At 43.9% G+C, this 13397-nt stretch overlaps 1 protein-coding gene across 8 annotated transcripts in view; it reads right to left on the bottom strand.

Annotated features, from left to right (window-relative positions):
• The window catches only part of LOC307043619 (uncharacterized protein), an 84434-nt gene that overhangs the window by 42769 nt on the left and 28268 nt on the right, over positions 1 to 13397 (bottom strand). For 7 of the 8 annotated variants that reach the window (XR_013809417.1, XM_079688179.1, XM_079688177.1 and 4 more), the window contains one exon: positions 5638 to 5793. Coding sequence is in view for 7 of the 8 variants with exons in the window: in XM_079688179.1 (XP_079544305.1) it covers positions 5638 to 5793 (156 nt within the window). In the remaining variant the exon portion in view is untranslated. The remainder of the gene's footprint in view (positions 1 to 5637; positions 5794 to 13397) is intronic. The other variant, XM_079688178.1, reaches the window with a different exon arrangement.

Below are 13397 nucleotides of genomic sequence, written 5' to 3' on the forward strand. Positions count from 1 at the left end.
CTGGACGTGCCTGGAACACCTCCCTAGGGAGGCGCCCAGGTGGCATCCTAACTAGGTGCCCGAACCACCTCAACTGGCTCCTTTCGACGCGAAGGAGGAGCGGTTCAACTCAGAGTCCCTCCCGGATGACCGAACTTCTCACCTTATCCCTAAGGGAGACACCAGCCACCCTGCGGAGAAAACCCATCTCGGCCGCTTGTACCCGCGATCTCGTTCTTTCGGTCATGACCCATCCTTCATGACCATAGGTGAGGGTAGGAACGAAAATGGCCCGGTAGACAGAGAGCTTTGCCTTCTGGCTCAGCTCCCTTTTCGTCACAACGGTGCGGTAAAGAGACTGCAGTACCGCTCCCGCTGCTCCGATTCTCCGACCCATCTCACGCTCCATTGTTCCCTCACTCGAGAACAAGACCCCGAGATACTTGAACTCCTTCACTTGGGGTAAGGACTCATTCCCTACTTGGAGTGGACAGTCCATCGGTTTCCTGCTGAGAACCATGGCCTCAGATTTGGAGGTGCTGATCCTCATCCCAGCCGCTTCACACTCGGTTGCGAACCGATCCAGTGAGTGCTGAAGGTCGCAGACCGATGAAGCCATCAGAACCACATCATCTGCAAAAAGCAGTGGTGCAATCCTTAGTCCACCGAACTGCAGACCCCCTCCCCCACGACTACGCCTCGAAATCCGATCCATGTATATTACAAACAGGATTGGTGACAAAGCGCAGCCCTGGCGGAGGCCAACCCTCACCTGAAATGGGTCCGACTTACTGCCGAGGACCCGGACACAGCTCTCGCTTTGGGAGTACAGAGATTGGATGGCCCTGAGTAGAGACCCCCTCACCCCATACTCCCGCAGCACCTCCCACAGTGACTCCCTGGGAACCCGGTCATATGCCTTCTCCAAGTCTACAAAACACATGTAGACTGGATAAGCGTACTCCCAGGCACCCTCCAGGATCCTTGCGAGAGTAAAAAGCTGATCCGTCGTTCCACGACCAGGACGGAATCCGCATTGTTCCTCCTCAATCTGAGGTTCGACAATCGGCCTGACCCTCCTTTCGAGTACCTTAGAGTAAACTTTCCCGGGGAGGCTGAGTAGTGTGATGCCTCGGTAATTGGCACACACCCTCTGATCCCCCTTTTTGAAAAGGGGAACCACCACTCCGGTCTGCCACTCCTTCGGTACTGTTTCCGACTTCCACGCAACGTTGATGAGACGTGTCAACCATGACAGTCCCTCAACACCCAGAGCCTTCAGCATTTCTGGGCGGATCTCATCCACCCCCGGGGCTTTGCCACTGTGAAGTTGTTTGACGACCTCAGTGACCTCCCCCCGGGAGATTGGTGTCGATCCCCCTTCATACTCCAGCTCTGCCTCTAACATAGAGGGCGGAGTTGTCGGGTTCAGGAGTTCCTCAAAGTGCTCCTTCCAACGCCCTAACACTCCATCAGTTGAGGTCAACAACGTCCCATCCTTACTGTACACAGCTTGGATGGTTCCCTGCTTCCCCCTCCTGAGGTGTCGGACAGTTTTCCAGAACAACTTTGGTGCCGCCCGAAAGTCTTTTTCCATGTCCTCTCCGAACTTCTCCCACACCCGCTGCTTTGCCTCGGCCACGGCTGAGGCTGCTGCCCTTCGGGCCTGTCGGTACCTTGCAACTGCCTCGGGAGTCCCCCGGGATAACAAATCCCTGAAAGCCTCCTTCTTCAGTCGGACGGCTTCCCTGACCACCGGTGTCCACCAGGAGGTTCGAGGGTTACCGCCCCTTGAGGCACCTAGGACCTTGAGACCACAGCTCCCCGCCGCGGCTTCGGCAATAGAGGCTTTGAACACCGACCACTCTGGTTCAATGTCCCCAACCTCCACAGGAATGCCCGAAAAGCTCCGCCGGAGGTGTGAGTTGAAGGCCTCCTGAACTTGGGCCTCCTCCAGACGTTCCCAGTTCACCCGAACTACACGTTTGGGCTTACCAGGTCTATCCAGAGGCTTCCCCCGCCACTCGACCCAACTCACCACCAGATGGTGATCAGTTGACAACTCCGCCCCTCTCTTTACCCGAGTGTCCAAAACATACGGCCTCAGGTCCGATGATACGATAACAAAATCGATCATGGACCTTCTGCCTAGGGTGCTCTGGTACCACGTACACTTATGAGCATCCTTATGTTCGAACATGGTGTTTGTTATGGCCAATCCATGACTAGCACAGAAGTCCAGTAACAAACCACCACTCCGGTTCAGATCAGGGGGGCCGTTCCTCCCAATCACTCCCCTCCAAGTGTCTCCATCATTGCCCACATGTGCGTTGAAGTCTCCCAGCAAGATTAAAGAGTCCCCTTCAGGAGCCCCATACAGGACTCTTTCCAGGGTCTCCAAGAAGGCCGTATACTCTGAACTGCTGTTGGGTGCATAAGCACACACAACAGTCAGAGTTTTCCCCCCCATAACCCGCAGGCGTAGGGAGGCAACCCTCTCGTCCACTGGGGTAGACTCCAACAACGAAGCACCCAACCGGGGACTTGTGAGTATCCCCACACCCGCCCGGCGCCTCACACCTTGAGCAACTCCGGAGAAGAATAGAGTCCAACCCCTATCCAGAAGTAAGGTTCCAGAGCCGACGCTGTGCGTAGAGGTGAGCCCAACCAGATCCAACTGGTAACGCTCCACCTCCCGCACAAGCTCCGACTCCTTCCCCCCCAGAGAGGTGACGTTCCACGTCCCCAAAGCCAGCTTCTGTCGCCCGGGTCTGGTCCGTCGAGACCCTCTGCCTTCACTGCCACCCTTCTGGCAGCGCACCCGACCCCATCGCTGTTTCCCGTAGGTGGTGGGCCCGCGGGACGGAGAAGCGGAGGTGTTGCCCACGTCGCCTTTTCGGGCTGTGCCCGGCCGGGCTCCGTGGCAAGCCCGGCCACCAGACGCTCGCCGACGAGTCCTCCTTCTGGGCCTGGCTCCAGAAGGGGACCCCGGGCTTCCTCCGGGCCGGGTATCCTCACTTCGTGTGTCGTCTTTCATGAGGTCTTTTGAACCAATCTTAGTCTGGCCCCTTGCCTGAGACCAATTTGCCATGGGAGACCCTACCAGGAACACAAGGTTCCAGACAACACAGCCCCCAGGTTCATCAGGGCACACAAACCTCTCTACCACGGTAAGGTGCTGGTTCTTCAGAGAGGTGGTGTCAGAAGTGATCCAAATCCACTCTCCTCTGCTTTTTCTTTTTAACCAATAGAACTTCAAAAGTAATTTCATTCCAAATACGTTTTGCTTACTGTGAGTTGGTATCTCTTCTGTGGAAGTCTCAAGTCTGGTTTCTCAATTCCTTGAGATTTTTACCACAGCCGTCTCAGGGCTGCCTGGCCAAGGGAGTTGAGACCCCCAGAGAAGGAACACATCAACCTCCAGCATCGGCAATCTCGGTAGGACCTCCAAAATGTTGTGGTGATCCAGCATAACACAACAGGAAAGAATGAAACAGAGGAATCAATAAAACACAAACACAGAAATAATTGAGATTAATCATTATTATTTAGTTGCGCAACACCAAACAACAATGGGGAAACATTACCTGCTCTCTAGCAATCATACAGCAATGCTCCCACGAATACAAGAAACACGGGCAGATATACATTTCTAAATGACACACGAACATGTTCCCTAATTATGTTTAACGCACACACATTGTCAGTTCTCCTAAACTTGGACATGTTCCAGATGTCGAATGGTCATCATCTCATGACGTCTTTAGGAGTCTTGCAGGAAATGAATTATCCAATTAACAAACTATATACGCCTGCACATGAACGCACATACATTTATTTCATTAACTAACACTTAACTGTATTATATCTAAATGTAGCCTCTTTGCATTTCCTCTGAGCTTGGCGTCAGCTCACTTAACGTAATAATTAGCAAAGAGACGATTCTCTGCAAACTGTAATTCAATAACATACCTAGTTACTATGACTAGGTCCAAGATTGATATGACATTATAATCACTCTTTTGTCTTTATTCTACATGAAAATGTTAGAGATTCCATTCAAATCTGTTGATTATTCATATCTTCCTCAGGCTAGGAATAGTATGTCGAATTTTTTATGTTAAATGTATATCATTTTCTCACAGGATATAGAATGAAACAACACCGGTTTTATCCATTGTGTATGAATGCTTCAGCTCTTCAGACCAACATAGTAAGATCTGAGCATGTTCCTAATTGTGTTGGTATGCAGCCTAGGTCTGGTCTGTTTAATAAAGCAAATCTGCCACTTTTATATTGTAGATATTTGTTAAATTAAAGCAGTCTTTAATTGTTTGTCCTAAACATACTGTAGGAATATATGCTTTTGAAATGTAACATGTCTTTGAAAAATAATAGTATACAGTTTATATTGTGTATCACCTTGAGCTTGAAAATACATAGATGTGTTTTTTTAATCTAATAAATAGACAGACAGACACATATTATATATATATATAATATTAACATATTTAAAGTTTGAATAAAGTATGAACTACACATCACAAGTATAATGCACAGCAATCCATAAGAGAAGTCCGATATGTTCATGAAACTCCCCAGGAGACACCAACACTAACGTGGCCGAGTGGACTCCAGAGTTTGCTGCATGAGTTGCACTGAAAACAAATTACGTATGATGGTGCCAGAGTAGGGAGGGACTTCCACAGGCCGGCCGAATGCTGATCTGAGGATCGTGTTGCCAAGAGACTCTATCTGAGTCTGCGCACCAACCAAAGAGAACCAAGTCTAAACCATGGTATCTCTTCAGCTAGTCTTGACCAATCATAAATGTACGGGCAAAGCCCTGTGTAATAAAATGTATTGTCACACAAGGTTCGAGGCTCTTGACGGATTTGGTGGTTACAGATTACAGCTTTGCTGCCTGTGATTCCCAAAGACGTGATGAGTCCTTGGCCAAGTAAAATATATATTTTGCTCTCTTTACAATAAATAGTTAAACTTAGAAGTTGTCTGTCTTTTCTGGAATTCTGAACCCAACATGTGAAAGGGGCATGACAGACAGCAATGCTACATACAATATTTATTTCAGGTTGATATGACATTTGGAAGGTCTATGCTATTCTATAGCTTAATAATGTTGGCACTGATTCCCACACTGTCTTCATCCGGGTTATTTCAACACATGCTGAGTCAGCAGTGCTGAATTGTAGAATTGTTGAATGCAGTGTAGAATTCAAGAGACACAGATATTGCATCAAATTACAGTATTGAACACACAACACTTTTAAAATACTGTATGTAATATTTGGTACTCTCATTCAGGATTATGATAAACTAGAGTGACTAAATGATGCTAGATACGTTTTCACATATCAGAACGTTGAAGATAAAATGTAAAGGTTAAACTATGTTTTAAAAATTGAAAAGAATGATTCAAACATTTAAAACACAAGATTTGTCTAATTGCTTCTCCTTTAAAATGTAATGTTACAAATCTGTACCAACGTTTTAAAACGTTGACTAAAATCTGTCCCTTCGGGTGGGCATACTGGGATTTTCAACATGATGTGTGATCAGACAGACAATTATACATCAGAAATACAATCCTTGCCCATAAACCCCCCGCCCCCCCAGACGGCAGAATAAGAGTCCCACCTCTCTGGTCCTCGCCCCCCGGCCGTCCCTCTGCAGGCTGCTGATGTGCCTCTGCAGACGGAGGTTGGTCTCCTGCAGCTGGCCCATCTTCTCCATCAGCTGGCAGACGTGCTCCAGGTAACCCAGGCCGGAGCTCAGATGCCTGGGACTGGCCTGCTGGCGCCAGACACACAGGGGACACACACACACACACACACACACACACACACACACACACCAGGTTAGTCAGGATTACAGCAGGAAGCTGATAGGAGATTTGGAATTTTTCAGGAAAAAAGATCCTCTTTCTTTTGGTTCTGATCCGCCTACTTAAAAAACCTGTCTGAAAATGAGCTGATCAGATTGTGCCACTTTGTGATGTCACAATGTTTTTGGGTTGGGAAACCATTAGCCCATAACCAACCAAGGTAATCCCCGCACACCTTATCACCTGAATCATTGTACATCATTGTATTATCAGACATTGATCATGGCCAAGTTAACATTCACTCATTTTGGATTACATATTGCTTTCTTTGAATCAAAAAGGAAGTGGTTTAATTTAATGATGGTTTAACTTAGACAATCAGCATTTTCTTTTTCTGTAATTAGCTTAATTTAATTTCCGTAATGAAGAGTTACAGTACTTATACTTGCAAAGGATGGAATAGGGAAAAAGTCTGATAACTTAAAAATAAAATAAAACGATAATATTGAGAGATGGTAAAAGATCACTTGAGCCAGAAGATTTTGTGTTTAACTTGACTTTGAAATGAGGATTAATTATATAAACATTTTACAAAGTGATATGATAAACTGTAGAACTTTGTCAAGGTTTAACAATCATCTTAAAACTGCTTTCAAATAACCACATTTTCAGGATGAGAATATTCAGGGTCATTTCTGACATCATTTTGTCAGACTCACTTACATCTTGAGTATTCTTTGACAGATTTTCAGATGTCTTATTTTCCACATGGTGGAAAAGGTTTTATAACACAACCAACACACATTGAAGTAATAAAAAGGGATTATGTTTGCTGCATAACTTAGATCCCATAATGTCATGAGCCAGGAGCTGCAGTTTTTCAGCAATGTAAAAAAGAAAACAAGTTTTTTTTAGCAAATACTTATCCAATGATCAGCATTCCTAAAAGGTTGATTTGGTTTTACGACCTCAACATTCTCTGCTTCATCACCCCAATACGTTTTGACACAAAATGCTTCAATCCGGTTCAAAGGGATAAAGTGATATTCATCAGATGGATTACTCATCTCTTTTCAAGTCAACACACCCCTGGTGGTTTTTGGAGCCTAATTAAGATAAGAAAGGGTATTCCTTCCAGGAGATGACCCTCACTTCCTCAGTGAGGCGAGGTGGGGGGGGGGGTTGTCTGTAACCCTAACCAATCTGGCTACTCAGACACGCTATCAGGGCTGGGCTGATCTTATCCTCGGCCCACAGAGACCTCTTGATCCACAGCCGGGAAAAGAGGGTGAGATTCAGGAATGTCCTCTTCTGCGTTTGTAAAAATTGGAAAGCACACATCCTGCTGGACTTCCTCTGAGCTTCCTCTGTCAAAATCCAATAACGTCTCACACAGCGAGCAGACATGAGGCACCCAGGATGAAAGCTTCATATCCAACACAACAAATACAGCCAGATCATCCAATAATGAGCCGGAATTTTCTCTGATGGACGATGCCACATCAGGAATCCCTACTGTCCCTTAGACACTCATCTTCTGTGCTCATAAATCACACATCAATTAAAAAAAAGGTTTAAATCAGGGGTGCCCAACCAGTCGATCGGTCGATCGCGGGGAGATTCCCAGTCGATGGCGAGATGTGTCTAAAAATAGAATTGTTTTATCGTTAATGTCCTATAACATAATCTTCCTGTGCCAGAATAATGCACTTGAACGCATCAAAGCTTTGTGATTGGCCGGCGTGACCCCATGTGTCGGGGCGGGGCTGGTGGCTAGTCTAAACTAGTTCGCTGACGTTGTCCGTGTCAACAGGAGTGACAGCCCGCACACACACAAGACCGCAAGTATGGCAGAAGCAAAAAAGCCCAAAATATATAATTTTCACTCCGAGTGGGAGGATGATTATTTTTGTATATATTCCAATTCAAAGTCCATCTGTCTCATCTGCAATGCGAGCGTGGCTCTATCGAAGAAGGGTAATTTAGGAGCGGCATTTCAAAACAGTGCACACACGCTACGAGACGAAATTCCCTCCTAATTCTGCCCTACGCTCCCAAAAGGGGAGGGACCTGAAAGGACAGCTAAATGCACAGCAGTCCATTTTCACCAGGCCCAACAACAAGAGCAAGGCTGCTACCATAGCATCTTATACGTGTCAGTCACGTTCTTGCGAAACACATGAAGTCTTTCAAAGACGGCGAAGTTGTGAAAGAAGCATGGAGGCTGCCGAGGCGCTTTTGGGGGAAAGTACAAATAACAGTAGCATTTCAACAGGTTTTTGATATAATAAAAACTCAAGTTAGATACCGTTATTAATCAGCTGTAAGTTTTAGTTTGTTTGAATTTATTCATTTTAATTATTGTACAAAATGGTATAAGAATGCAGACATTATGATCTGTTCCGTTTAAATTGATTATAGTCTATTGTAAATTCAGGTTAAGAAACTAGTGTTGCTTGCATCCTATTTTAAAGGAATTTCTTTTTATACTCTACTAAAATGCAACAAAAAAAGGGTTTGATTCTATTAATTTTGTCTTTTTTATTGCACTTTGGCAGCAGATTCCTGTGTAGCTTCAGATCTGAGTTGTCTTATTAGTAAGTCTAATCTATACTTTTGTAGCAACACTATTTTTAAATAATGGCAAAGAAAGGGTTCAGAGTCTTTATTTTTTCCCTGTGTCATGTGTGGCAGCACTGTTCAATGTTTCTTGAAAACATTACCCACTGTAGTATGTGACTTGTGAATAAACTCCAATTCTGTATCAACAACACTGTTGTGTAGCTTCAGTTAAAGATGTAGCGATTCATTTCAGACAGTTTGAAACGCGAGGGCCGTGATTGGTACGTCATCTGCCCTCAGTAATTAACCAAAAAAATGTATATTTTAAATGGAGCTTCGTCGGTCGATAAGGATCCCAAAGCGTGGCGGAGGGATCCTCATCTGCATGAAGGGTGTTATTTTCCCCATAAGGAAAAAGTCGCTGCAAATTATCCCGCTTATTACATGGCCACATTCTCAACAAAGTAACAACATGACTCCCAATAGTAATTTAAATGCTTTTATGGATTTAGATTTTTTTTTTATTGATTTAAAAAATAATTGTATGGATTGATTTAAATTGACATGCATCCGCTAAGAAAAATAGTCCGTTGTTACCGTCTTTTAAACAGTCAGAATGAAACGGCAGCTCTCAGCTGTGTATTTACTAGGGATGTAACGATATACCGAATATCGCGGTATCGCGGTAAATAAACTTCCCAATACCGTCGTGAGACTGACAAAATCTACCGCGATTTTTAAAAAAAAGAATTAAAAAAAAAAAAAAAAAATTTTTATTTTTTTAAAAACCTTTATTTAACCAGGTGGTCCCATTGAGATCATCGATCTCTTTTTCAAGAGAGACCTGTCTAACATGGCAGCAAGTAGGTTACAACATGAAAATAAAACAACAGATAACACAAAAGGACATCGTATTTACAGGGCTACATTTACACACCTAGAGACATTGACAAGTACCAACCATATATTTATATCTCGCCATGTCAATAAGCCTGGCGTTAGACTTTTTCGCTGTCCGTCATTTCGACAGACAGGATCGTAAAATATCCGTCATAATCCCTTATTACCCGTCGGGTCTGAAAAGTTCACGATAGAGCATGCTCATGAACTGTCAACGGGGGGGGGGGGGCGGTGTTATACCGTGTGTGCATGCACCTCGCGGGACGCGCACAGCGTAAAGCAAGACCTCCCAGACATGTATTGATCTGTACGGCAAAGTACGGTTTGGAAACTATATCATTTCCTTTTGGAGGGCATGCATAACACAGCATAATACCAGAGCCTGGCTGCGGGGAAACGTTGGCGCTGTTCCGAGTTTGTTCTAATCTGTCAAAATGACAGACTGCTTTCAGATTTTTCCTTCATTGTTAAATAAAATATTCGGTTAACGCGACCACTGGTGTCCCAGCAACATCAGTACCAAGCGAGAGAGTTGTTTCCAGAGCAGGGGATATTGTAAATGCCCAAACATCCCAGCTTATAAATACCTGGAAATGTGGACATTCTCATATGCCTAAAAACCTGTCTGATGATGCTGAGTGAGTGACTAGTGAGTTTGAGTTGAGTTACTTGAAAAACTAAAGTGAAACTTGATTTATTTTATTGCAGGGTCTGATTATTAAATGTCCTTGTTTATTTGTGAGATGCAGTGGCATAAAGAAAATGCTTACTTTGTTTGGTAGTAGCAGTAGGCTAATAGTAGGTACAAAAACACTGGTTTTCTTGTTCCAGTCTGTTACTGTCACTTTGTTTTTGACACTTTAAAATACTGCTATCCTACAAAAATGCTGTAAAAATCAGATTTACTATGTAATAAAAAAACATTTTCCGAGTAAAAAAATGTTTTATTGAAAAAAAAAAATCTGAATTTTTTTTCTTCTTCCCTTTATTATTCAATATCGCGATAAATACCGTACCGTGGACTTGTTATCGCGATATTATCGTACCGTGAGTTTTTGGTATCGTTACATCCCTAGTATTTACACAACTAATGGCCCATCGACCACAGCTCTCTCCCCCCCTACCCCCCTGATCTTTCTTCTCCAGCAGCTAAATTAACTGTAGGTTACTCTGAGTGACCATATACTGTATGTGACAAGCTTACAGTTAGTGACGTAACAACACCATAAAAGCTGGTGGGTTGAAAGCAATACGGGAGGTAAAAATAACTAGAATAATTGTGATTTATTTATTGTGGCTTTTATGTTTTTTCAGGGATAAAATGTTATGTAATTCAGGCTTATAGTTCACCCTTCTCTAAAAGCCTTCAACAATGACAATATTCATAGTAATGTAATAAATCCTTCCAACACACATTGTAAAAAATAGCCTACTGTAAGTTAAGAAATCATTCCAATATGTACATCTTCTGATGTAACAACAATAACATTATAAATAGTAACATAGCTGAATATGGTATTGCACATTTAGCTTTGAGTGTTACTGACCTGATATGTTTTTATTACATGAATTAAGGCAGGGGTCGGCAACCCGCGGCTCTAGAGCCGCATGCGGCTCTTTAGCGCCGCCCTAGTGGCTCCCTGGAGCTTTTTCAAAAATATGAAAATGGAAAAAGATGGTGTGAATATATTTTTTGTTTTAATATAATTTATTATCCAATGCTGTAAAAATGTGTATAATAAATATTTAATTTAATTTAATTTAACATTTCTGTCAACGAAGATTTACGTCATAGCCTGCGACACACGTTTCAGCTCGGCGTAGTGCCAGGGTCAGGGCTAGACTGGATTGTTTTAACCGCGTAATTTAACCGCGTAACTCCGAGGGGCTAACTGTTGCTAACAAACCGGCGGGTGTGTCATGGGCCATGGATCCCAAAGGGAACAAGAGAAAGATAGCTGAGGAGAACAGAGGATTCAACAGTTCTTGGACCGAATCATTTGCTTTCATTGCCAATGCGGAAGGATTGCCTGTATGTTTGCTTTGTAATGAGAAATTGTCAAATAACAAAAAGAGTAACGTGGAAAGACATTTCCATGGAAGGCATGCTACATTTGCAGCCGAGTACCCAGTTGGGAGTGAGAGAAAAAGTGCGATTGCATTACTTCTGGAGAAATTAGAGGAGCGCAAAGATAGATTTAAGAAGTGGATTGCATCTCCAAACTCCACTACTGCTGCTAGTTTTGTTGCAACCCGGGAGATAATAAAGCGTGGAAAACCGTTCACAGATGGTGACTACATGAAGGATTCATTCATTAAAATATCAGAGCACCTATTTTCAGACTTCAAAAACAAAACCGAGATAATACAGAAAATTAAAGACATGCCTCTCTCCGCAAAGACAGTGAAGGAAAGGGCCATTAAAATGGCAGACAACATCACCAATCAGCAAATCAAGGACATTAATTCAGCTCCAGCATACTCAATTGCCTGTGATGAGTCGTGTGATGTGATCGATATTGAACAGGCAGCGCTGTTATGCAGGTATGTGAACTCTGATGGGCCGCAAGAAGAAATGATCGAATTAATACCACTGAAAGGCCAAACACGCGGGGAGGAAATATGTGAGGCTGTGCTGAAGTGTTTAAATGACAATGGAATAAACACCAACCACCTGATTTCAGTGGCTACAGATGGGGCACCCAGTATGAGAGGATCACAAAAGGGGTTTGTGACTTTACTACAGAAAGCGTTGGATCGAAATCTGCTTGCATTTCACTGCATCTTGCACCAAGAAGCACTGTGTGCACAAACATTCCCACCGGAGTGTATGGAGGGGATGAACCTTGTCATCGAGATGGTGAACAAGATAATTGCAAAAGCATTAAACCACCGTCAGTTCCGTGCATTTCTAGATGAAGTTGACAGCGAATATTCCGATCTCCTGCTACACAACAAAGTCCGGTGGCTGTCCAGGGGTGAGGTTTTGCGTCGCTTTGTTGCTTGTTTAGAACATGTGAAAACATTCCTGAAAAGCAAAAACCTGAACTACCCGCAACTGGAAGATACCGAGTGGCTGGAAAAACTGCACTTTATGGTGGATATGACAAGTCACCTAAACATGCTGAATAAAAGTCTCCAGGGCCGGGGAAACACTGCACTGCAAATGCTGGAAGCTGTTTTGTCATTCGAGCGCAAGCTGACTGTATTCGCCAGAGATGTACAGCGAGGCACGCTCTCTCACTTCCCCTCCCTGAGAGAGTTCAAAGAAGCCCATCACGATCACACACTCAACGGTGATTATTTACAAGGTGCGATCGTTGATATGCAAACTGCATTTGGGAGCAGATTTAGCGAGTTCCGAAAGGAAAAAATGACACTATCTTTCCCTGTCACACCCCTGGAGATTGACCCGTCCTTGTTGCACACATTCCCAGGAGTAAATCAAGCTGACCTTGAAATGGAAATGGCTGATATAGCTGACAAAGATTTATGGATGTCCAAATTCAAAAGTCTGACAGCCGAGCTTGAAGACGTCACTCGCCAGAAAGCCCAGCTTGCCCAAAGCCACAAATGGAGCGAAATTGAAAGCCTCCCAACACCCGAGAAACTTGTGTTTGAAACATGGAATGCTCTTCCAGACAGTTATAGGAACATGAAGAAATATGCATTTGGAGTATTATCCATCTTTGGATCAACATACCTGTGCGAGCAGATATTCTCAAACATGAACTACATCAAATCCAAATACCGCACCCGCCTCACAGATGAGAGCTTGCAGTCCTGCGTGAAGATTAAAGTTACATCTTACATGCCCGATGTTGAGAAGCTGTCCAGTGATGTCCGAAAACAGAAGTCACATTAAACGGGTAAGAACACAATCCTGTCATAGGCACATATTTAGTAACAAAGTGGCTGTTTTTATAAAGTGATTTCTGATTTTTGTCAGTATATATTTGGAATGACGCAGGGATATTATTGTGTTTTGTTGCTCAGGTCCGAGGATGGCTGCATTGTATTGTGCGTGTCAAAAGAGAAGAGGGTGCTGCTGCATTTTACCCTTGCACATTTGCAGAAAACTAAAGAGAAGAGGATAATGCACAGAAATCGA

This window comes from Notothenia rossii (assembly GCF_949606895.1).
Source record: "Notothenia rossii genome assembly, chromosome: 6".
Classification (NCBI taxonomy): domain Eukaryota; kingdom Metazoa; phylum Chordata; class Actinopteri; order Perciformes; family Nototheniidae; genus Notothenia; species Notothenia rossii.